This window comes from Musa acuminata, chromosome BXJ2-4 (genome assembly GCF_036884655.1).
Source record: "Musa acuminata AAA Group cultivar baxijiao chromosome BXJ2-4, Cavendish_Baxijiao_AAA, whole genome shotgun sequence".
In the NCBI taxonomy this organism is placed as follows: Eukaryota; Viridiplantae; Streptophyta; class Magnoliopsida; order Zingiberales; family Musaceae; genus Musa; species Musa acuminata.
The window spans coordinates 33,017,868-33,042,643 of record NC_088341.1 but is presented as its reverse complement, the minus strand read 5'-3'; the positions used below and the strand labels follow the sequence as shown (position 1 = coordinate 33,042,643).

General features: G+C 41.1%; 4 protein-coding genes across 11 annotated transcripts; 2 read left to right on the top strand and 2 right to left on the bottom strand.

Moving 5' to 3' along the window:
• Positions 1 to 487: 487 nt before the first annotated feature.
• On the top strand, positions 488 to 2,167 carry LOC135610399 (probable xyloglucan endotransglucosylase/hydrolase protein 32). 2 transcript variants are annotated; one of them, XM_065104861.1, is made up of 4 exons: positions 488 to 933; positions 1,028 to 1,114; positions 1,196 to 1,413; positions 1,499 to 2,167. In XM_065104861.1, exons 1-4 carry the CDS (start codon positions 700 to 702, stop codon positions 1,854 to 1,856), a joined length of 897 nt encoding a protein of 298 aa, XP_064960933.1. In that variant the 5' UTR covers positions 488 to 699; the 3' UTR covers positions 1,857 to 2,167. The 2 variants fall into 2 exon arrangements, with proteins under 2 accessions (XP_064960933.1, XP_064960934.1); XM_065104862.1 differs by having other exon boundaries at positions 737 to 933; positions 1,014 to 1,114; positions 1,499 to 2,162.
• A 280-nt stretch (positions 2,168 to 2,447) lies between these two features.
• Positions 2,448 to 8,299, bottom strand: LOC135610398 (uncharacterized). 7 transcript variants are annotated; one of them, XM_065104860.1, is made up of 12 exons: positions 8,090 to 8,299; positions 7,369 to 7,500; positions 7,029 to 7,172; positions 6,811 to 6,947; positions 6,381 to 6,425; positions 6,121 to 6,174; positions 5,414 to 5,518; positions 5,117 to 5,323; positions 4,945 to 5,030; positions 3,465 to 4,207; positions 3,282 to 3,385; positions 2,448 to 2,911 (listed from the first exon to the last, which is right to left on the bottom strand). In XM_065104860.1, exons 3-11 carry the CDS (start codon positions 7,123 to 7,125, stop codon positions 3,288 to 3,290), a joined length of 1,572 nt encoding a protein of 523 aa, XP_064960932.1. In that variant the 5' UTR covers positions 7,126 to 7,172; positions 7,369 to 7,500; positions 8,090 to 8,299; the 3' UTR covers positions 2,448 to 2,911; positions 3,282 to 3,287. The 7 variants fall into 7 exon arrangements, with proteins under 7 accessions (XP_064960932.1, XP_064960931.1, XP_064960928.1 ...); XM_065104859.1 differs by having other exon boundaries at positions 3,282 to 3,338; XM_065104856.1 differs by having other exon boundaries at positions 3,282 to 4,207; positions 7,392 to 7,500; positions 8,090 to 8,298.
• Positions 8,300 to 14,562: 6,263 nt separating this feature from the next.
• Positions 14,563 to 21,954, top strand: LOC135610396 (uncharacterized). Its single transcript, XM_065104852.1, has 7 exons — positions 14,563 to 15,627; positions 16,618 to 16,835; positions 17,785 to 17,852; positions 18,925 to 20,518; positions 20,603 to 20,730; positions 20,809 to 20,995; positions 21,096 to 21,954. Exons 2-7 carry the CDS (start codon positions 16,688 to 16,690, stop codon positions 21,638 to 21,640), a joined length of 2,670 nt encoding a protein of 889 aa, XP_064960924.1. The 5' UTR covers positions 14,563 to 15,627; positions 16,618 to 16,687; the 3' UTR covers positions 21,641 to 21,954.
• Positions 21,955 to 22,043: 89 nt separating this feature from the next.
• On the bottom strand, positions 22,044 to 24,552 carry LOC135610397 (subtilisin-like protease 4). Its single transcript, XM_065104853.1, has one exon. The coding sequence runs from the start codon at positions 24,546 to 24,548 to the stop codon at positions 22,155 to 22,157; it is 2,394 nt and encodes a 797-aa protein (XP_064960925.1). The 5' UTR covers positions 24,549 to 24,552; the 3' UTR covers positions 22,044 to 22,154.
• Positions 24,553 to 24,776: the final 224 nt, after the last annotated feature.

Below are 24,776 nucleotides of genomic sequence, written 5' to 3'. Positions count from 1 at the left end.
GAAGCTTTTTCTTTTGTCTCTATCTGCATGTCTGTTCACTTACTTCAGCATAAATAGCCATTAACCTCTTGATGGAATTAAAGAATAACAACGTCTGCTATTGAAAGAACATCTGCTAATTATCAGCTTGTGATGACTGTTTTGATCAGACTAATGCTAAGAATATAGTCCACAATGTCCCATCAAAACAAGTGTGAACGAATGTAAAGCTCCCAGTTGACAGAAATGAGCTGTGTTAATCCAAGTTAAACCATGTACTGATAAGAGTAGTTGAACAGGAGATTCTGCTGTAACAAGTGATTCATCACCACCAAACATCAAACATATGCTTGCTTTTGGTCAAACAATTTGCATTCTTTTCTCCATCCTTTTCCTTGTGGCAATGGCAAAAGCATGCAAGGAAATATACCCATGCATTCAATCAGGTAAACAGTAGAGAGAGAGAGAGAGAGAGAGAGAGAGAGAGATGTGCTTCTTGGTAGGTTTGAATGTTGGATTCAGACCTGAGATCAGACATGAACAAACAAGGTGTAGATCAAAGACTGGTGATTCTTGGGACTGAGACTTCTATCAATCTCACACCAAGAAAAGCTCTTTCCGGTTACTCTTCACCACTTTTCTTGGTTTCTTCATTAATTACATGCATCTTCATGGAGGTGGGACACCTTCACCGCTCTATTTAAACCATGCATTACCACCATGAACCTCCGCACCTTCACCTTCATCCATCAGCTTGCATGGCTCTTCTCATCCCACTCCTTGTCTTCCTCATCCTCCACTCTGCCAATGCGCAGCCCTCCCCGGGCTATCCCCTCAGTTCCAAGATCAGGTCATCCAGGTTCTACCAGGGATACAGGAACCTCTGGGGTCCTCAGCACCAATCAGTCTCCCCGGATCAATCCTCTGTCACAGTCTGGCTTGACAGGACCTCAGGTCTGCCATTCTTGCTACTCCCCGCAGTTGACCTTTCTCAGTTTCTATGTCGCCGAATTATGATGCTAGAAATGGTGTAGGGAGTGGATTCAAGTCGATTCGGCCGTACCGGAATGGCTACTTCGGTACTTCCATCAAGCTCCAGAGTGGCTACACCGCCGGCGTGAATACAGCCTTCTATGTGCGTCGGTGATCCCTCACTGGTTTTGTTGGAGTTGATGTTGATGGGTACTCATGCATGCGTCGGTCGTCGTGCTTGCAGCTCTCCAACAACGAAGCTCACCCGGGGTTCCACGACGAGGTGGACATCGAGTTCCTGGGCACGACGCCCGGGAAGCCGTACACGCTGCAGACCAACGTGTACGTCAGGGGAAGCGGCGACGGCCGGGTCATCGGCAGGGAGATGAGGTTCCACCTCTGGTTCGACCCCACCGCCGCCTTCCACCACTACGCCATCCTCTGGAACCCCGACGAGATCATGTGAGTGGGTCTACTCTGAGAGGACGTGCACGTGCTCTGCTCTTCCAGCTCAGACGCTGAACTCGGTTCATCCATCCATGCGCAGATTCTTCGTGGACGATGTGCCGATAAGGAGGTACGCGAGGAAGATCGAGGCGACGTTCCCGGATCGGCCGATGTGGGTGTACGGCTCCATTTGGGACGCATCATCCTGGGCGACAGAGAACGGCAAGTACAAGGCGGATTACAGGTTCCAACCCTTCGTTGCGAGGTTCACCGACTTCAAGATAACAGGGTGCTCGGCCAATGCGCCGTCGTCCTGCCGCCCGGTGCCGGCGTCGCCGTCAGGCTACGGGCTCAGCGCCCGGCAGTACGCGGCGATGCAGTGGGCGCAGAGGAACCACATGGTCTACGACTACTGCCATGACTACAGCAGGGATCATTCCCTCACTCCGGAGTGCTGAGGGGTATCGATTACTTGTTCCAGTCTGCCTTGGTGTCTCGATGGTTTCTTCCTCGAAGGAGGAAGAGCTGCCCTGCTACTTGCATCTGTATGTAAGTGGTTGAGGCGTTTGTGGTCTTTTTGGCTTGTTTACATGATTAAGGGTGTATGCGCTGAGGTATTTTGTTGGTCTTTGGGTAACTGGAATACTATTGCTTTTGGATTGAAGAGGTCTGCAAATGGCAATACGAAGGTGGCCAAGCACAATTGTACCTTCATTCCTCTTTTGTTTCTGCCTGGTTCTTCCTAGTTCATATCGTAGACACTTGTGTTCTCTGAGACGTGTTCTTCATATCCTGTGGTCACAGAGAGAGAGAGAGAGAGAGACAACACTGTCCAAGTCGCCTGTTGCTGTGGAAGAGTCACGGTGGTTGTTCTCTTCATTCACTGAATATAAGAAGACACTGCACCAACTGATATAAAAAGAAGAATCAGTAACATTCACATAGTTAAGTAGTAATTTAATGATGTTTCTGATCAGTAATTTAACGAAGATTTACCTCAATTCATGAGAGTTCCTAGACAATTAAGTCTTGAAGGAAAAGCCAGGACAAAGGACTAAATCAGAGATAGACGTTTGATTCTATGCTTTTGTACAGACAAAAGGTCCAAGTAAAACCAAAACGATGGTACTAAAAATGAACCAGTACAACACCTATAGAGACACATTGACAATAATATTTAGGAGAAGAAAAAAAAGGAACTGTTTAAACACAGACCTCTCTTAAAATTGGGAAGCCTTCTAAAATTTGGGGATGCTAAAAGTATAAATCATCGCAAAAGTCTATTTATCTAACCCCTTGCTTCCCCACTGAAGCACTGAGATAAACCAGGCCTAGACTTCTTGTTATGTCCGCAGCTAATTTTGTTTTTATGTGCTGAAGCATCGAGGATGACCTGACCTCGGAAATCAAAGTCGCCGATCTTGTACCTCAAACTCTGATGACTGCCTAGTGGCCTCCAAATCACTGGGTAAAGTTAGTGTCACGTGATCAGCTATCATAGACTCCTTCCATCCTGCATGATTTACTTGTTATCAGGTCTTAGGGATTACATATATGTATGTATATATGTGTATGTATCAATTCTTAAAGAACTTACAAGAATGGGCCAGTTCAACTGACCAAAGTCAAAACCTCATTCCTGTATATGTCCAATGATTTTTACCAATTTGAAACTTCCTAGGAACAGGCTAAAATCAGGCTTATAAAATGCAAACTTTGTGTTTTCTATGAATATTTGGTATAATGCAAGTTAGGCAAAGCTTTTTTTAAGATAACCCAAAGGCTTTCAGGTTTATGAGTCCTTAACATGGTGGAAAAACTGCAAACTGGGATGTGAGGGATCAAATATTAATTAAATTGATATACAGAAGCAAAGGACTTACTCTCTGCTAGGAAGGCCCTTGCGATCTGGCTTGAAAACATTCTCGGCAAGGACAATCCTGCATCACCCAGGTCAGTGAAAGAATTCCAGCATTTGTCAGTGCCACTGTCAACCATTGCAACAGAGGACAAATAAATATCTTCAACAGAAATTTGATTGAAAGCATCAGAATGAAATTGATTGCCTTCGGTTGCAATCTTTTCCGTGGTAGAATCTGCAATGTCATGGCACACTGGTCTGTGCAGTTCAATTGTCGTCCGAATGGCACTACTGGGATGTAAATCATTCTTCGCTAGCTTTTTGAAATGTTTCTGTACCAAAGCTGAAGCTTCCCTGCTATCATCATAACCCTTTCTAAGTGTGACACTGATAGAGCCTATCAGCACTTCATGTTCGTTGTATGAATATCGAGCTTTTGGATCAGTGTTTCTTTCATTTGCATCTTCTCTATCTGGCACTGTTTTACTTGTCAAAATCATAAGGTCATTAGTTGATGTTACTGAAGATTTTGCAGATGGAACTTCTCCCAGAACATGACCATTTGGAGAAATTTGTGCTGACATGGGGACTTGCCCACTAGTGGTAGTTATTTGACATTCACTAGCCTTGGCTTTTATTTTCTGGTCTACAGTCTGATCAGCATTGTCAGGGTGAGAATGCTGTCTCCGGTTCCAATCCAATTGTGGTTCAACCAGTCTGGTTGCCTCTCCACATTGTGTCTCCTGACAAACTGGTTCTTTAGAAGTGTTCTGGCAAAACTCACATGCAAGCATTTCATTTAGTGTTTCTATGGAACTACATGTTGCCTCAACAGTATCAAACAAACATTTCTCGTTTTTTGCATTGGCAACACCAGTCGATATATTCACCCTTTTTTCTTTTTTCCTCAATTTCTTCAACCTTTTTCTTTCCTGGAGCTCAGCTTGCCTAAACGTTACTCCATCAGAGTTAGTTGAGCATTAATTATAATGAATATGCTAGCAAATAAAACTGGTGTTTTCACATTTGTAAAAGATAACAAAAGGATATTTTTATCAGCATGGTATACAAAACCAACAATACTCTATATCTGTCAGAGGTTACCCAAAAATAATGGACTTGCATAATCCAACCAAGCTGACCAAGTAAAAGTTGTTAAACATGAACTTGTATACTAAATTACTGAGAAATCAGTCCCATTTCACAATCTATGAGTTACATTTTTTCACTGAGGATCCACTCCTTACTGAAACATAATTTTACAACTATATCAGTAAGATGATTGGATCCAGACAAAGATGTGTGGTTCCTATGTGACCATTTACAACCATGTCTAATGAAGGTTCATTGGCTCTTTGTTAAGTTCAAAATATGCAGTAGCATTTATCATACTTGTACTCCATATTTATTATTCTGTTGTCATAAAGTTCAAACTTAATCATAATTTCAGATAAAAATTTGTCTATTCTGGGGATTGAATAATTCAGATCCTTAACTAAGAAATGAAACAATCCTTAAGTTGAGCTTTTAAAAGTAAATGGTTTATATCCTCTTATAAGATAATACCACGTTGAACATGTAGAAATCATGATAGCTAAAGAGAATAAAATCCAATTGTAGAGATAAGTTGGATACATGGGGAGATACGGTTCCTTTACTAACATAAGCACATAATCTGAAGATACCTTTTCTTAGCAACTTCTTCTTCCTCCATAAGCACACGTTGGCATTTTAAAGCTTCAATATCTTTATCAGCATACCACGATTTCACCTAGCAACCAATTCTTCATAAGGTAAGAAGCAAGCTTTTAAAGAAAATGTCAACACTTAACAATGAGAGAAAAACTAGGTATATACCAATTTCTGTTCAAGCATAAAACTAGCAAAAGCAACTGAGTTTTTTGTCTCGAGAGCAATCTTCCCAGCATCTCCACTGAAGATGTACTTTTGCATTGACAAGGTACTGCCAGCACATAAAAATGTCTCCTCGCTTGCATCATCAAGCACTCCAAACAATTCTTGAGATGATATAGGAAACCTAGAAGGACTTCCTTCTATAACATTCTACAAAATGCAAACGTGAACCTCAAGAATGTGGTACATGCAACAGTGACTGATACATTTCAAACTGATGTACTATCCAATTTCTCTTACCAAAAGAGTTGTGCCAGCCTTCACATATATATGTGGCAGTAAAGGCAGCCCAAGATTTTGAACAGAAGTTTTCAACGCCCTTATAATTGAAGAACCAGTAACATCCTGTAACGGGATAATTATTAGAACTTTCTCTAAATAACAATGCAATATTACTTTCCCTCACATTCCTTTTTTTAAATAACTTGGTTTATTGGTAAACTAAAATTAGATAAAAGGCAATTAGCAATTTGTGACTTTGTCATAACAATGGAGTATCAACTCCACTGTCAGAGTTTGTTAAATAAGCCTAGTGAAGACCGATGGTTAAAAAATCGATGACCACCTTAAATAGCCCTTTCTCATTATCAAGAAACAGCATCCTCCAAGTAATCATCATGATATTTCACCACCAGGGGTGAAAAAAAAAAAAAATGATCTTTTTAAGATCAATGATACAGTATACTCATAAGATTGTTGTTCTTGTTCCTTATTATTTCTGATTACAGAAATACATAAGTAAACCATAATAGGTTCTTGATTACTGAAGAGGCATATCAGAGAACAAAGAAAAGTTTGCACACCAATATTTCACATAAATACATACAAACTTCCATACTTTGAATGGCTCTATCAGTTGGACCAAAAATAAGAACTTTGAATTGTGGTCACTAAGAAACTGGATAATGGAATAATGAGTAAAATAACTATGCTACTTAAACCATTACCTCTATATCCACATTTTTGAATGATGAAATTTCTTTTGCCTCCTCCAGAGGTAGCTACAAATGCACAGAGGTTTTCGTCATTAAAGAGAACATAGTTTTCTACAGGAAAAAAATGCAAACTTCAAATGGACCATCAATTATTCAGTTACAATTTCAGGCTTGACAAATACCAATCAAGATAAACACACAGAATACGTTATTGATTTCTGTTATAGGGGAAGTACACCTAAGAAGTGTTATATGTACTTAAAGAAACTTACCTTATCCCAAAATACTCCCAAAAGCATCCTATTCTTCGTAGAGTCCTAAGTTTTCAAGAAAGGATCAGTAAACCATACACAAATTTGAAGATAATAGTAGCTGTTCAAGAACTCTTAGTAAGATTAAATATTAAACTAGAATACATACTTTTTCACTAAATCATGAAACTATGAAAAAATACAAAGAAGATTGCTGGCTTTTACTTAACATGCTCAGGAATATGAGACCAGTAATCACTAGCACTTGATACATTAACTATCAAGCAATAATAAGCACTCCCCAGAACAGAATATTTTGATTCTGTGAAAAAAATGGGCAACAAAGTAGAAAAATCCAATTTCCCGCATAAGGTTATAACAGTAAAGCTCTGAAAGAAAATAAGACACCAATGGAAACAAATATATTAAAACAGAAGAGCACAGAAAGAACCTTATCAATGTTCAAAGATCTGCGATGCACTCGAATATGCCGTCTATAGTTAATTGTGGAGCAAAACTCACGTGAACATTTCTCACATTTTAGCATCTGAACCGTACATGGGAATAAAGACCATCCTGGAAGATCTGCTAAAGGAGAACAAATATTCAATGAATCATATATTCAACCCTTCAGCAAGAAACAAAACAAATCAAATACAATATACATACATTTTTCGGTCTCACCACTAACTTTTCCAGCTGCCTGAGCAAGGGCAACAACAGCTTCAGGAATTTTAAGAGCTTGTATTTGCTGAGATGTACTCATTATCAAGGTTTGTGGGGCTTTATTATTCTCCAAAAACTGAACAGGTTCTGTAATCATATTCATGAAAAATAGAACTGAAGTCACACTTCTACAGTGAATAAGCCTTCAATTTCTTTTTTGCCATTTTCAACTTCAGGAACTTTAGAAAGATGTAAGTTTTCCAGAAAATCTAAAGCATATGACAGCTGCATACACTGAATTGGACAGGACTTTCATTGGGCATTAAAACTGTAAAAAATATACCCCTTCCCGGCTTAGTGCATTACATTGTTGAGGGATCCGTATGGCTTCATGACATTCTGCTTTGGCTCCACGTATTGAGGTGCTTGTTGCAATATTTGGATTTTGCTACTCCTTGACTAACAGGTATATTTTCTGTTTTAAGAGACAAAAAAGAAGAGAACATAAGCAACAACACAAGAATATCGAAAGGCCATTCAAAGTATTCAAGATGAACACTGACACATGTAAAAGATATGTAGGGCAGAGCAGTCTACGTTAGAAAATGCTGCTTCATTTCCCTATCCATATTTTCGCAAATGCTATTATAAATTGTTGACAGCGGGTTCAATTACATGCCCATATCTTCACCATCCATGGAGAGATTTTGGTAGTACAAGATGGTAATATGCTACAATAAAGATAGATCGAGAGAATCATGGACATCGACGGGTACTGACTATGATGAAACCTAAAGTGTACATATATCCTAATCGTAAACTAGAAATATTGGAGAATCTACCTAATGATCGTCGCTTAGTAATGTTGAGAAACGCCAGATTAACTCAACAACTATCACTAGAGAGGTGCCAACGCTTATTGAAGAAAGCAGGATTCAAAAAGTTAATGGTGCTCACGTCCATATCAGATGCGGCATTACTGAAAATGGTGATCGTGAGATCGAACAGGTGGTGCTCAAGAGACGATAAAAAACAACCTGGAGGTGGCGGGGTCGGGCACTTACGGATCGGAGCGGACCGAAAGCAAGAAGCAGAGACGATCCGGGAAGGCGGCATCAGCAATCGCGAGACGGCGTTGGGGATCGGAGGGATCCCAGAGGCGGCGACATAGAGGATGGGGCGAAGGGGAGGAGGCGCCGAACCCTAGGAGAAATCAGGAGGGCGACGGTGACGGATTCGAGAACGAATTTATATTAATCGATCGAGAGAGAGAGAGAGAGAGAGAGAGAGAGAACACAAAAGAAGAAGGTTCAGTTTCCACCGACCAGTAAGCGAGACAAGTGGGCCCGGGTGCGAGAATGTTGGGTACGATACGGCCGCATCTTTACAGCTGATAACGGGTCGGATTGTATCCAAAGATCCGAATTTGTATCTGGCAAGTCGGATCCGGGTAAACAATTCCACCATATTGACACGGATGTGGATACTAATCCGATTTATTTTTTATTCTATGTTTAACACTAGGTATATATACATATACACCCTTTTATAATTTAATATTTTTAATTATATATTTGAGTTTTATATATATATATATATATATATATATATATATATATATATACCTTTTGGAAAATATTGCATATATTAAAAAATAATTAATTTCGTATTTATTCTTTTTGATTTAAAAATGTATTTCAACATTGAGTGCTAATTTAGCTTATAGAAACGGTGAATTTAAGGTTTCAGTACTTCAATTGACATCGTGAAACAAGTACTTATCTTGCTATTAATCCTTTATGTTGCAATGTGATTCCGATATAAACGTATGTAACAATTTGTGTCCGATTTAGTTTATGTGAGTCACGAATGTCTAAATAGCAGATTTACTTCGTGTCTTTGTACAGATCCGATATAAGTTATGTCCTTTTGAGTGCCGTAGGTTTGGTCGAGTCGGATAGAAATTGTCTTAGCTCCACGGTGCGTCTTACCCGGTAAGATTACTCGCGTGATCATAGGCGAGTAGACGAGGAATACATGGGACCCGCAGTTTGATACTGAGACTTTCGAAGGTACGCCGAGCGGGCAACGAGTCGATGGCTGTCTCTCGTGGAAGATGTCAGCACGAAAGGTCCCACCCCAAGACCTACATACGGGGCCCACATAGTGGGGCTCCATAGGACAAAGTGGGCCGCACGGAATGAGCAGTGACTATCGAGGGGAGGCGTGCCGAATCGATGCTTTTGCTAGCGGAAGATACGAGCACTCGATCGATCCGTCCCCAAACCCGCACCTATGGGGCCCGCGAAGTGGGTTTAGGGACCTTAAGGTGGGCCCCACAAGTAAGCCCGAGGGCAAGGGAGCGGGTACACCATCAATGGCTTTTGTTAGTGGACGACGTGAGCACAAAAGATTTGTTCCCAAACTGTCCCTAAGGGGTCCACAAAGTGGGTTCATGGGACCTCAAGGTGGGCCTCCATAAGTGAGCGCGAGGGTAAGCGAGACGGTACCGAATAATGGCTTTTGCCAGTGGAAGATGTCAGCACGAAAGATCGGTTCGCAGACCGTACCTGGGGGGCCCACGAAACAGGTTCGCAGGACCTCAGAATGGGCCCCACGAGTTAGCCGAGGCCTCCGGGGGAAGCGTTGGGCACCGTTTAAATGACTTTTCCCTAGTCGAAGACGTCATCAGGAAAGATCCTTCCCCAAAACCGTACCTACGGGGCCTACGAAGTGGGTCCACAGGACCTCAAAGTGGGCCCCACAACTGATCCGTCCTCATCGGGCCACCGGCCCATCAAACCCGTGCGGCCCTGCGTTGCCCGTTCGGAAATGCGAAATCGTCTTCTTCCCAACTCGTCTGCTAAGATTAACGAACCAAATCGGAGTCATAATTCGCGAGCTCAAATTGAAACGAGCGAAACCCGACGTTAAGACTCGGTCCATTCGGACTCACGAGCTGATTGGATTCGCCCTGGTCACTTGAGTTGGTCGACCCCTGCCACTTCCACACGTGACTCCCCCTATCTAATCCTCTGAGTCACTTTGTGCTCTTATACGATTACAATTGGCCAACCCTGTCTTCTCTGTGCAGCATTCCATCGACCACTCGCAGTGCAGCATTCCATCGACCACTCGCAGTGCAGCATCCAATCGTACGAGAGCTTCATGCGTGGGGCAGCAGGAGATCATGTCACACGTCGGTGGTCCTAGGGATCATAATCTCCACACGATGGCACACCTTTGGTATTGTTTGCATTGCAGTGACTCGAACTGGTGAGATGACATCGTCCTGTCAATTCTCACACGCATTTCATCAGTCTGCTGGTGGGCCTCTCTTTGTTCACTCATTTGCAGGAATACTGGATCAAAGCTACTTTCCCACTTGAAGGTTTGAGAGCAAGTGATCCTGCAGAGACTCCACTGGTATTACAGTTAATAGATCAAAGCTTTTACTGCTCTCAAAAGCTGCATCAGAAAAGGGACGCCCACACCTGACACTGTTTCGAAAGTGCAGCTTCTGTTAGGTGGTCTTCGTCAGATTTCCTGGGTACATTTCTTTCCATCACTCGTACGTTGATATTTTGATCTTCTATTGGCTTCAGTCTCCTGCATTGGCTTAAGAAAAATAATTAGAGGTATCTAAACTATCAAATATCATTGGGACATAAAGTTATCTAAACTATCAAGTTGAGTTGTGTATGATCTCAAGTATATAGATCTCATAATAATAAATGAGATAATTAACCTCTTTTGATGGGGCCTGAGAAGTGAGAGCCTAATAAAAAAAGCTTTTTGGCATTGGGAAATGTTCTCACCTCATGTCCTATTATCAATGGTGTGCTTCCTTCTGGGCAAAGCTTGGGATCCAAAAATGATGGCTTGTGAGGGTATCCCCATCTCCTCCATGATAGTTGGCCACACAGGTTTGCTGTGGAAATCAATGATTTCCTCTGCAAACATAGCATGGTAGGTTTGATGTCTTCCATTACAAGTTACTCCTTGCATGACTGAATTGATCAAGATGGTGCATGCCATTAATTAATTAATGTTGAAAACAAATTTGCTTACTTCTTTGTCAAAACCTTTGAATTATTATTTTTTTACATATTTGATGTGGAGAGAATCACTATTCATGATGGGTTTGCTTGGGCTACTGAACAAGAAATACTCTTTGGATTTGATGGAATCAAATCAAAATATCTTATTATTTTGCTTAATTAAAGGGTCAACTGACTTTGGTATTTGAGTGATTATGTTGAGCTGATGAATGGGTTTCTTCATATATTTAGAGAGGCTAAAAAGTGTTTTTTGTGTTGTTTCTGTTTGTCACATTCTAAAATTTTGTTTTATTTTATTTTTTTCATAAAAATTTCTGTGTGTGTGTATGTATATATATATGTATATGTATGTATATATATGTATATGTATACATATACATATATAAATATATAAATATATAAATATAAATATAAATATAAATATATTTATTTATTTACATATACATATACATATATATTTATATATATACACACATAAACATACATATATATTGTACATTTGACATGAAAGAAAACCAGCATTATATGAGCCATAATTGCTGAATAATTCATTTTTTACAACCATGGCAAATATAAATGTTTAAAGGAAAAAAAAGGAGATAATCCAGTAAGAGAGAAAAGTTGCATAGTGTTTTCTTAATCAGAAAGAAAAATACATCACAGTGATCTGATAAATGCATGCTTAAAACATCCCAAAAATGTGAAATGTTTTGTGAGGTTTTGTGGTGGATAAAAGTGGGGAAATGATACAAGATTCCAACACTATTAACTTTTCTAAAAGTATTGGTCACCTTCCCAAGTTAGAACACCATCTTTTTTTGACTTTATGGAGGTCCAATATGTGGAGGCAGAGGCAGCTTTAAAACAACTAATTGCACTGGTGTGAGGTCATGGTGGCCATCTTGGATTCCAAAGGTGGCAGGCATTCACAGGCACATCCAGATCATATGACAGGCACAAAAAATTGGGTTTCTTTCCCTTCTTTATTTAAGTTAATTTGATCAAATCCATACAGCTTTATTAAGCTTTCAGTGGATGGCTGTTCATTTGGTTAAACAGCAAACTTTGACCCCACAAAAGTAAGTGTTGAAAAGACATCACATCCACCTTCAGTGAATGACACAATTTACCTCCATTTTTCTCTTCTTGTTGGTCTAAATCTGTTTGAGTGTTTGACATGATTTCTCTTCTCTTTTCTCTCATCCATCATTAAACTATTTTTTTCTAAAAAAAGTAAATAAATTAATATGATAGAGTGTTGTTGGGTTATTTTTATTGTTCTTCAATAGTGTCTTTCTACCAAAAAAAGGTAGGCCACTATATCTTCAAAATTGAGTGATTTTATTTGAAAATTGGAGATAAATTTTCACCTAATTTGAGGCTTATGAAAGAGACAACAAATCACATATTATATACATTGGTTCTGTTTCATTGCAAGTATACCACAACATGCTGTCCACTTAGACCACATATCATCATTTGAAAAAAGGATGTTCCATAAAGTATTCTAATATGATGGTCTTTGGTTGGATTAATTGATGCAGTGTGCAATACTTAAGGCATAATTTTTTTGATCCAAATCCACCTAACAAAAGTAATGTTGACCAGCCCCAACAATGGAAATGATGCACTCAATGCTTTATGCTTGGCTTTGTTTTCCTTGCAAGCAAGACAACAGCACATCAAAAGAATCTCTCTCTCTCTCTCTCTCTCTCTCTCTCTCTCTCTCTCTCACATCTTTTTAATTTTATTCTTAAATACAAAATCAAGGAGATGGAGACCATACAACCTTTTGTAAAGAACTAGATTGTAGAGAATTCCAGTCACTGCAGTATCAGTTTCCATACATGATCACATGAGAAGATTGTTTTCATTGTTTAGTTGATTGATGGCTATTCCAATTCCTAAAATGCTAACCTTAATTCCAATGGAATGAAAGACACTAAAACTAGCAGTTTGTTCACTGATCAGCTATAAGTGATTTCTGTTCACAATGCCATTAAATTCACTGCTACTTGTTTGCAGGTGATGGATTCTTAGACCTCTGAGAATTAATTACTTGCACCCCTTAATGGTTCATGATATATATAGAGAGAGAGAAGATACAACATTTTTCTCTTCATCTGTATCTATAGGTTAGAAGATGAAGCATCACTTGAGTTCCTATCTAATTCTATTGGGTGGTCATGTCTCCTTACAAACTAACATCTTATGACATATAACAGTGTAAAAATAGAAGAGACTGATAGCAGTTGTGATTCTGATCTATGCACCAAAACTGCACACTTTGGCTAGAAAGAACTGTTCTCTTAAAAACTCCATGCAATCTTTGCAGCCATCTGGCACAGTGCTGGTTAGTGATGTTTCACTTGGTGACCACCAACATTTCATAAAAAATAGAATCCTGAGACTGATAGCTATAGTGATTCTGAAACCTACACAATTTGGCTGGACAACCCTTCTTTTGTTTCTTGCAATCCTTGCAACTATCTGACACAGAGCTGGTTGGTGGTGTTTCATTTTTGTGACAACCAACATTTCATAGCAAGCAAAACCCTGATACTGATAGCAATTTGTGATTCTGAATCATGAATGGAAGATAATGATGGTAGCTGTGATTCTGATAATGAAACCTGCACAGTTTGGCTTGAAGAATCTGTTCTTTTGTTCCATACAACTTCGATACCACCAAATGTATAGTAGTTTTCTGATGCAGACAGTGTACAGATAGATACCAATCTTACGCGTATGTATTCTTCTGGATTTGGTCTTTTGTTTTCTTCCTGCAATACCGCCATCACAACCCCTAACAAAAGCCAGCGGTGTTCATGGAATCTGTCGGCCATGGCTCCAATAATACCTATAGACTCTCCCTCGATCTACTGGTGGGCTTCAAAGGAGGAAGAAGAAGTCCCACTGCAACCTGCAAGCTAGCATTTCATTGCTCCAACGTTCATGAAGAAGACAGGAGAAACACAAGTTGCTCTCAAAGAACTTGACAATGAAACATAGAATGGTATAAATACTTATAATAACAGGAAATGAATGTTAAATTATATATTTAGCTTAAATATTTTTGTTTTCCCCTTGAAGAAGACAATGATTTTTGACAATTAGAACATAGAATGATAGGCACACGGAAATATATAATATAAAGAGAGATAAAAATCGTTTTTTGACAATATGATAGCATCACGGATTTAATAAACAACCTGTTTCATAGATCAAAAAACAATTTTTAAGATTAAATTAGATATGTTTTGGGAAGTGAAAGCTTCTGGTGACATGCTTCAGTGTAACAAATGGCAGAAACGTTTCTGGAGTATTGCGGGAATCAGCAGTATGTGAGGAGGCCATTACGGGAATGAAAACGAGATTATCCAGCGGAGGAAGCTCCAAAATTATTCTCTCTCCTGTCAGATCTGCGACACGTAAGAAGATGTAAAGGGGGATGAACACGAAACAGCGAAACAAAAGCAGAGACAAAACCGACAAAGCAGAGTCCAAAAGCAGCCATTTTTCTCTCCAACGGAGGGAGGAAAGGAGAGAGTAGAGAGGATGGTGGAGGTGCTCCGTGTCGATCCGGAGATCTTTCCGGGAGAGCTTCGTCACAGCGGCGTGAAGCACGATCCCTCCGAATCTTCTTCTTCTTCTTGTTCTTCGTCATCGTCGTCGTCGTCGTCTGTCACCCTCCTTTAGTGGCGGCTGCGTGCCGCTAGTGAGAAAGGCGTTGTATTTTGCGGGTCGGTCATGCGCCTTTCAGGAGTTTTGCTTATTTTTTTCCCAGCGTCTTGATTAGCGAAGAGTGGATGGAAGGTATGAAGATTTCGTCTTGAGGAGTCTTTTGCAAGCGAGGTTGACGGACGGATCAAAAGATTGGATTTTTTCTGTTCGTGTGTCTCTTTCTCTTGGTGAGGAGGAATCCGGAGACTGGTTGGTTTTGGAAAGTTATAGTGATGAAGGGAAAAATATGGTTTTTTTCCTTAATTGAGGTCTATGGACAATTTGGTGCCGAGTGATATTTTATTTTGTTTTCTGTTGTTTTGTTCTGCTTTGATGCATCTACAGCTTGAAGTTGATTAGGAGAAGAAAAGACTCTCCTTTATGGTTTCTGATATGACTGCATAAGATCCTTCATAAAGACTTGACAATTCTGAGTTCTCGGATACTGTATATAGTAGAGTGTGGGATTTGGATTTTGATTAGTAGCTCCAGATTGGATCTGGTTTTAATTTGGTTTCAGATTCGATAGTTGGTGACTTTGATGCAGAAGATTTGTTCGTTGCCACTGCGTCTTCTTTGAGGATTTGGTGGGTTTTTTATGACCTTGATCTGATTATAGTTGAGGGAAGGTCTGGAATTAGGTTGACAGAACTAAATCTGATGGCTTTCCTCGGGAAGAAACATTAACACCCCAAGTTCTGCGACTTTATCGGTTGTGGAGAGAGATTACCATGAAACTGGAATTTATGAGCTTTCTTCTTCTAGATTTGCCAGTGATTCTATACTTTCTTACCTTTTGAATCAGATTATGATTTCAGGTACTTTGTTCTTCTCTACTCTTGAAATTTGTTTTACTTCTGTTTTTTCGTTGGTGTTTTGATGATCTTTGGAACTGATCATAGAACAACTCATAACTAGGAACAGGCTGCAAATTTGTGGGGGAGAAGAAACAGCATGTGTGGCATTTAAGTCTGTTAAATTCAACATATAAATAACCAAAATAACTAATGCATGCTTTGATAATTATTGGTCACTTCTGTTTATGTGAAAGCTCCAGGTTTTGTTCAGTACCGAATCACTGGGTGCTGTTTCATTTCAAGAGCTAGATGTACAGACATGTGCTTTGATTGAATATTAACTCTTTAAATTTACTCAGATGTTTGTTAATTTAGTAACTTCAAATAAGCAATCTTATGATTTCCAACTCTCTGCTGCTCATGACATCAAATTAGTTCATCTTACGTGTCTTTTGCATTCTGAGCTACACCATTTGTTTATAACCAGACTGTTAATCTGTTACAATTGTAAGCTATAATTCCCTGAGGATAACATCCAGCAATTACAAATAATTTAAATTTGTTTATATGCAGTTTATGCTAGCACTTATCATTTTCTACCGAGATCCATGAATATGTTTTACTGAGAAGCACAATATGCCAACCAATTATCACAGACTATAATATCCAGATATATATTTCAGAAGCTTGTATGAGAAACCATTAGAGCTTGCACATAATTACTTTTCAAATACAATCTTTCAGAATTACAGTTGTAAGCACAATATGTGCGTTGACTATTCCTTTCAGAATATGGCAATTAAAGTCTAATATGCTGCTGATTTTAATAATAAATTTACTTGGTCTGTTGCAAATTTTGACATTACTGCAATATATTGCTTCCTATGATAATATGAGCATTGGGCCTGCTAATATCTTATCCCATCCCCTCATCTGTTTCCTATTGTACTTCTAATCCTTTTTTCTTGTCAAAAAAATCTGATTTATCTTCATTCTTAATAATTCTTACAGAATTTTATTCATAAAGTTCTTCAGTTTTCGTGACCACCTGTGAGCATAATTTGAAGTTTAAACACTCTTAATGGCGAAAAGATTCTACAAAAGGTCTGCACAATCTGAAAAGCATAATGCAGGCTGTATGTGGGCCTTGATTAGCTTGTTTGATTTTCGCCAAGGGCCGCCCACTCCAAAGTTACTTTCAGATAGGAAGCATGGAAGTCCTAAACAAGGTGGTATAGCATATTCATTGTTTTGTTCGCTAAGTGCTTAACTTTCCTATTTTAGTTACATGAAATTGATAATGGTTTTTCAAAATGATGTTTGGAGGAAATGATATTCCGTATTCATTTGTTTTTCATTCACTTTGTTTGCTATTTGAGTACTTTGTGATTGATGCTTCACTTTTTTCTTGTTATATTGTGTAACAGAATTCTTTTATTTCACATTGTCAAATGTTCTTTATGCCTGTCTCTTACATTTTGTGAAACCTAAAAACCCGTATAAATGGAATTCTTGTGCACACTTTTAGTTTGCACTTTTGATAGTGAACAAGCATGTACGTTTATGATTTCTACAGGTTTTCACAACATTAACTTCTTCTTGTCAAGGCACATAAAACAGTATATTGTTGAGAGATACGACTGGCTGTGATGCACAGGATTCATATGACTCATTTTTGTGGTAATAACCACCAATTATTGTAAGGTTTACAAATAATACTTGTAATTTAATGAATTATTAGGCATATCTTACAAAAGTTCTCCTCATGGTATATATCTCAAGGTTCAAATATTCACATATGCTTGAAGGAAATTAGTCTATCTCTTTTTTTTTTCTTGTCTATCTAATATTCGCTAAATATAACTATATATATCATTAAAAGATCATGAATATGAAAGGAATTGTTTTGACTGAAATATCATCATCAAACCACTGCAGTTCCCTGGATGAGATGTAATATCACAAAATGCATTTCCCTGAAGAACCACTGCACTTTTATCGTATGGTTACTTTGAAGTTGCTCCAAGTACCCTATTGTCGGAGAACATAATCTTCAAGTTGCTCCATGATGAGCACTAAATATGTCAATTCCTTGGACAATTTTTTTAGTTTGTTAGTGATAAACATGTTTCTTTTATTTAGCTTTGGTGTTTGAAGTTTCTGTATTATTTAATGCAGGTAATGGTTATTCAAAAATTAAAGTTGGCATGCACAGCAGTTATGAAGGCAAATATAAAGATGCTAATGTAAGTGCAGTCTATTCCAGAATTCTAATACATGTTGAACACATTAATTGCTTCTGTTGACTAGTAAAATTCTGTATTTGGTTGCTTGACACAATAGTCATAAGTGTCTATGATATCATGCATATCTCATAGGTGATTATCAAAATGGTCTAGGAGATTAAGTCTTTTATGTTCTAGTCAATGTAGTTGAGATCAGGATTGTATTGTAAATCATTGAATATGCCAGGTTGAATCAGAATGCGGATTGGGGTACTTATTCTATTAACTGAAAGCAAAATTAACCTGTACATGAAGAATAAAATTCTATTCTAAATGAATGATTCACCTATTCAAAAGTAATTTCTCTTTTAGTAGTTCTTTGATGTTCATCTCAAGTAATGCTCTATTCTGAACTCAATCATAATTGTTTTTATTATTCTTAAATTTTTTGTTGATTTTAACACCATATAGAATGCTATTGCAAGGTAAGTTTCACATAAGCATATAAAACCTCTTAAACTTTTTATGTGATATTACTGTAGACACACTTGACCTATTTTGGTGTTACCATGTGCTAATGAGCAAAACTTTATTTCATCCGTTATAGTACGAAGGGGTAATATTACTCATGGGGCAATGGGAGTAACTTGATGCATAATTTCTTAGAGGGGATTTCTTTTTATTCTTTTTCAATATTAATGTACATGGATATTCGATGGTAAAGAAATTGTCAGGTTATTTGAAATGCTGAAGGATTATCATACTATCAAGCTGAAATTAATATCAATATAATGCAAAACATCAGACAGTTGGAAATACATCTAAGATTTTTAACATTTTGGATATGGTATTTGATGAACTCATTATGACTTTGCGGATCAAATGAACTCATTATGACTTTGCGGATCAAACGAACTCATTATGACTTTGTGTATAGTATCAATTCCAATAATAGTTCCATATGAAGGCCATTCTCATATTATCAAAGTTAGGTTCATTGTAGTTCATGCATGTTGTGAATCTCTTTGGGTTTCTGAAAAGCCTTAGCATTGAAAACCAAGTTAGAAAATGATTTATAAAACCTACTTCGCAGAATGTTATGGAGACCAAAGCAAAGGGAGTGGATCTTTGTCTTGCTAGTGTCAAAGTACTTATGGAGGAAGAGATGCTTCGAGATCATCAAGAAAAGAATATTCTGATCTCAGGAGATGGGACCCACTCCAAGAACATTCCTCGAGAAAGAAGTAAGACAAAAACTGGCTCTGCAAGCTTGAACGATCAGCTGTCTGATAATTTTACTCTAACTGAGAGATCTTCCCGTAGCTTTGATCTGGTTGCATTTTTGATTAAGTTATACACTCACTTCAAAGGATGTGAAGAAATGCAGGTTGATTATGATAATAAGATTGACTTATGTCTTGCTATGAAAGCTGTTGTTCAGAAGATGAGTGACCATCCTGATGAGTTTGATTCCCAGCTTGATCAAAAAGAGTATTTTCTTTACAAAGCACTAGCTGATTTTTTTGAGGCTATTGCAAATCAGGAATCTCTTGATGAGAAACATATTGTAAATAAGGCTGTTCGGTCGAGAGAGTTTATGGATGCATTGGAAATCCTTGATTCAAATAAGGAAGTAGTGCTGAAGCTCCTAGAAGATCCTAATTCACATTTTTATAAACAAATTGAAGATCGTCAGAAAACTCAAGTTGTAAAAGTGGCCAAGATGGTATCTGAAAATTATTCAGAAGTTCAGCAAGATGTCAGACGAAGGAAATTTCACGACTTTGACAATAATGAACTCTTTCACAAGCAAAGTAGATACAACTTTTTCTGGAAAAAGGACAAGCCAAAGGAGGCCAAATCATTAAAGAACTGTCAGAATTTGGAAACTACGAACAGAGTGGTTGTCTCAAAGACCAATCCAATGAGGACACGAGAAGATATCATGAATACTCTGAGCTTTTCACCTGAATCACATCATAAAATAAGGCATGAGGAAGAGGGTGATAGAGCTGTATCCCATTTTTCTCTAAGAGAAATTAAAAGAAGGCTCAAACATATAATTGGTGGGAGCAGGAAAGAAGGAAGAATGATCTCCAGGGATGGTGTTTTACACAGAATTCCAATTGGATACAAAGTTTCAGGTGGCAGAGATAAGCTGCTTAACAATGAGGGTGTAATATCAAGCATGGAAAAGTCTTCTGAAGTTTTGCCCGTTTCCAAGGGAAAGGACAGTAAGGTTAATCCAGAAGAACATGAACTTAACATCAGGAGTGGTAATTCTGCCATAAAACCTGCTTCTCCTATCTATAAAGAAGGCAAGAAACACCTTGTTGATATGCTAGATATTGGAGATCAAACAGCTAGATTGCGAACAGCCCATGTCTCAAGATCTTTGGGGAGGCTGCTTTCTATCCCAGGGTACAGTGTATTATCTCCGAGAGTGATTCCCGGAAGTGACAAGGAGCTTGTCTTTCCATCTGAATTGACAGGATCTCTCCCATTACAGCAGTTCAATCAAGAAGATGCAACCAATTCTTTAAGCCCACTGAAACAAATCTTGGAGATCTCATCTTGCTCTTCCAGTAATCAAATTGATGAAATAACATTGCTTGACTTGAAAGCCAAGCTCACTGATAACCACATGCAGGATGGATTGTGTATTGGATCAGACTTGAACCATGAAGGTAATACTTAAATATGTAACTGAGCTTCCTTTTAGATAATTTCCTGTGCTTTCTTTTAGAATGAACTCTGTCAAAACTTTTCAGGAAGTGCACAAAAAAATATGGACACAGTCGATGTAACAAGCAAGTTATTGACTGACATGTTAGATGTGTCCTTGCAGCCAAATAGCTATGAATCTAATGTTGCATGTGAACGATGCAACGGAGATTTAGTAAGTTGTATTATTTGTTTCTTTTTGTCTGAACAATGTGTGCTTCCTCAAATGTATTTATGCCATTTGTTCTACTAGGGTATGTCAGAGGTAGAATCACATACTGTGACACAATCTGGATTCTCACCGAGATCTTCTCTCAAAGAAAAATTAGAGGCTCCCGAAGGCACTATCGGGAAGCCAGGGCGATCAAGTCCAGTATCTGTTCTTGAAAAATTCATCCCAGCAGAATTCACCAGTCCTAAGTTCAGAGCTGTAGAGCACTGTATGATCTGACACAATATGAATATCATTTATGTCGTCATTTACTCATCCCTAGTTTCTCATTTTCACGGGAACTGATTGATGTTATGCTTAATTTGCAGCTATGATTCCAACACAAGATGCAAAAGTCAATTTAAGGACTTACTCTGAAGGCAGACAAGCTAGGTTTAAATATGTCGAAACCGTGTTGCAAGCCTCAGGGTTACGCTCTATCGACGCAGAGAGATGGCATTTGGCAGAAAAACTACTCGAGTCATCCTTACTCGATGAAGTAGGAATGTCATGTTCTCCACACATAGATGATCCAGAGCTTCTATTTGACTGCATCAATGAAGCCCTTGAAGAGATACAGGCGAAGTTCTTCAAATGTACTCCTTGGGTATCCTTGATCACATCCAACCTCAAGCAGGCTCCAGTAGGACAAAGGTTAATCAAAGAAGTTAGCAAGAGAATCGAAATGCATATTCCCATGTGCTTACCGAACACATCAGATCAAATAGTAACAAAGGACTGGGAGTGTGGAAGTTGGATGGACCTTCAGTTCGAGACCGACAACATCGTTGTCGAGATATGGGATACTGCCCTAGATGACTTGGTGGAAGAAACTATATTTGACCTGTGGCTTGAACTCTCAGCTGACTGGTGACATTCCTTGTTCATAGTTTGATATATATGTTGAGCAACATTTCAGTCAACCAAATCCATTTCTATGCAATATGAAAAGGGGGAATGGACCTTGTCCTCTGCCTTGATATTAATGTTCCTGGTGTGGTTTTTTTTACTGTATCAGTCACAGCATTACACCTAATTACTGCAATAGTTTCTACTAATTCTATTGTCTTTCCTTATGTGTAATGCTGTGGAGGAGACCTAAAGAAGCTTGAGATGTATGCATTTGGGTCTTAAGATGTACTGTTAATAATACCCTGGAAATGGTGTTAATCACTGAGGTGTTCATCACATCTGAGTTCTATATCTTGTTTATATTAGGCATGTTCCTGTAAGATTCATGTCACTGAAGAATCTGATAACATCTGATATATCATTCATATGCTGAATGATTCATATTGTTCATCTATCTAACTCTGTATGACATTCTTCTGTGATCTCCGACTCAAAAGAATGCTCTACATACGTGCAAATTGCACTCTGCATGAATACTACTTGAAGCTAATGGCAATGGGGCTCCTGACGACATGCTTCCCTGAAACCCACTTCAGCTGTCCCTCGGCATTGCCTGAGCCACCACCGCCTTTGCTTTCGAATGTGATCTTGAAGGTCTTCTTCTCGTTTACAGAAGTGAACGAGAGGCTCGTCGGCTCCACTCGCACTGACACCCCTTCCGGCGCATCGATCTCTGACGAGTACGTCTCGTGCGCCTCGCCGACGTTGGTTACCGTCCGGGAGAATACGACTGCAGTAGGGTGATTCCCACCGAGAGGCACCAAGATGGACGGGTAGTTCAGCTCTCCCTCGGTGATGCGCTTCGCCAACGAGCAACTCACCGAACTGTGAATCACCGATCGCACATGGGCGTCGGTGTAACCCAGGCCACAGAGGTAAGGGACGTAGTCGTCGGGGTCGATGTCGTAAACTAGCCCCGGATCGAGGGCCTTAGCAGGGTCCACTTGACCGGCGCCAAAAGAGAAGAGTCCTGCCGGGAGGAACCTCTCGTCGACGATCGGCTGCCCGGTGTTGTCGGATGTGTAAGCAGTGGTCATCATTGCCGACTTCATGGCGGCAGGCGACCAGCTCGGGTGCGCCTTCTTCAGCAGCGCGGCCACTCCGCTAACGTGGGGGCAGGACATGGACGTACCTGACATCATGTTGAAGACGAACCCGGTGAGCTTCGTCGTCGACGTTGGCTGCGGCTGCGACCCCTGACCGAGCGTGGAGGGCCATGCCGCGAGGATGCTCACCCCGGGGGCGGCGATGTCCGGCTTCAGGATCCCCGGGGACTCCTTGCTGGGGCCTCTGGAGGAGAAGGAGGGGATCGCCGGCGCGCGGGAAGTATTCATGGTCGTGCCCTTGAAGACGATGGCGGCGGTCGGGTTAGAGGAGGACTTGATGTAGTCCTTGATCTTGGAGCCGTAGGCGTAGGCAACGTGCGACGCCGGGAGGACGTGCGCGTCGGCGAGGGTGCTGTATCCGTCCACCTGCTCGTTCATAAGGATCATGCCCGCGCCGCCGGCCCCTTGGACCACCTTGCCTTTGTCGATCCTGGAGTTACCGCCGCGCTCGCAGAGCACTACCTTCCCCCGCACGTCCAACCCGTCCAAGGAGCCGTTTCGGCACTTCGAGGCGTTCATCTTGCTGCCGTCACCGGCCCACACGAGAGGTAGGTTCTTGGAGCCGAAATCGGGCGGCTGCTGGTACAGCGACTCCCCGTCGAATTCCTGGCCATCGCCGAGCTTGACGGTGGCCCTGATGGTGCGGTTCGTGGAAGTTGCTGCCACCGTCAGGACCCACGGCGCCTCGTTGGATAGGGTGGACTCCCCCGGCCCTGAGTTCCCGGCGGAGCAGCTGACGAAGATCCCCTTCTTGATGGCGCCGAAGGCGCCGATGGCCACCGGGTCCGCGTGGAAGGGCGCGGGCGCGCTCCCGACGGAGAGGGAGATCACGTCGACCCCATCTTCTATTGCAGCATCCATGGCGGAGAGTATGTCCGCGCCAGCGCAGCGCCCGCGGTCGCACACCTGATACACGGCGACGTGGGCGCGCGGAGCCATCCCGGCTGCCACGCCCGCAGCGTGTCCAAGCGCGTCGGCATGGTCGACGGGCGCCCCGGCCGCAGTGCTCGCCGTGTGGGTGCCGTGGCCCTCGTTGTCCACAGGGGGAACGGCCGAGACCGCAGGGAGGCCGTAGGAGCGGATGAAGGACTGCGCGCCGATGAGCTTGTTGTTGCAGGCGGACGTTTTGAAGTCGCACTGGCCCTTCCACCTGGAGGGCGGGGGGGGCATGCCCTTGTCATCGAAGGAAGGGTGGCCGGGCGTGACGCCACTATCGAGCACGCCGATGATGACCCCCTCGCCCATGTTGGACTCTTTCCACACGCCGCCGCGGCCGCCGCCGCCGGAGGTGGGGTCTCGCAGGCCCATGAACTCGGGCGTGTGGGTGGTGAGGAGGTCGTAGGTGCGGTCGGGGTACGCGTGCACGAACCAGTCCAGCTTGGACATGGCTTCCACCTCAATCGCGGTGAACATGGCGGCGAAGCCGGTCATCACATTGCGGTAGGCATGGAGGATGCGGGAGACGGGGGAGTCATCGCCCTGCAACGAGAACTGGGCGTTGGCTTTGGTCAAGAGGGACACGTAAAAGTTCCTCCATTCCGTGGCGATGGTGAAGAGGGGGCCCTCCGGGCGTCGGACGTGAATGATGTACCTCTGCAGCCCTCGGTCGTCGGGTCCGTCCGAGGGTTCGGCGAAGTGGCTAAAGGGCCCGTCGATGAGACGAAACGGACCTCGGATGAAGAGTTGAGCGTCGACGGCTATGAACTCGGCGGAGAGGAGGAAGGAAGCGAAGAGGAAGAGGATGGAGGAGTGGCGAAGAGCCATGAGAAAGAGGAGGAGGAGGAGGAGGTGGAGAGAACAGGGGGAAAGCATGCAGCTTTATACGAGGGAAAGAGAGTGAACGGTGTGGTGGTCAAACCTCCTCGATGTGAACCGTTGGTTCTCTTCCTCTACTTGACCCGGTAAAGCACTACTTCTTCTCCTTACCTTTCATGGAGAGGTGAATGCTCGGTGAGATGAATGGCCAAAAGTATTTGACTGTGATGTAAGAAT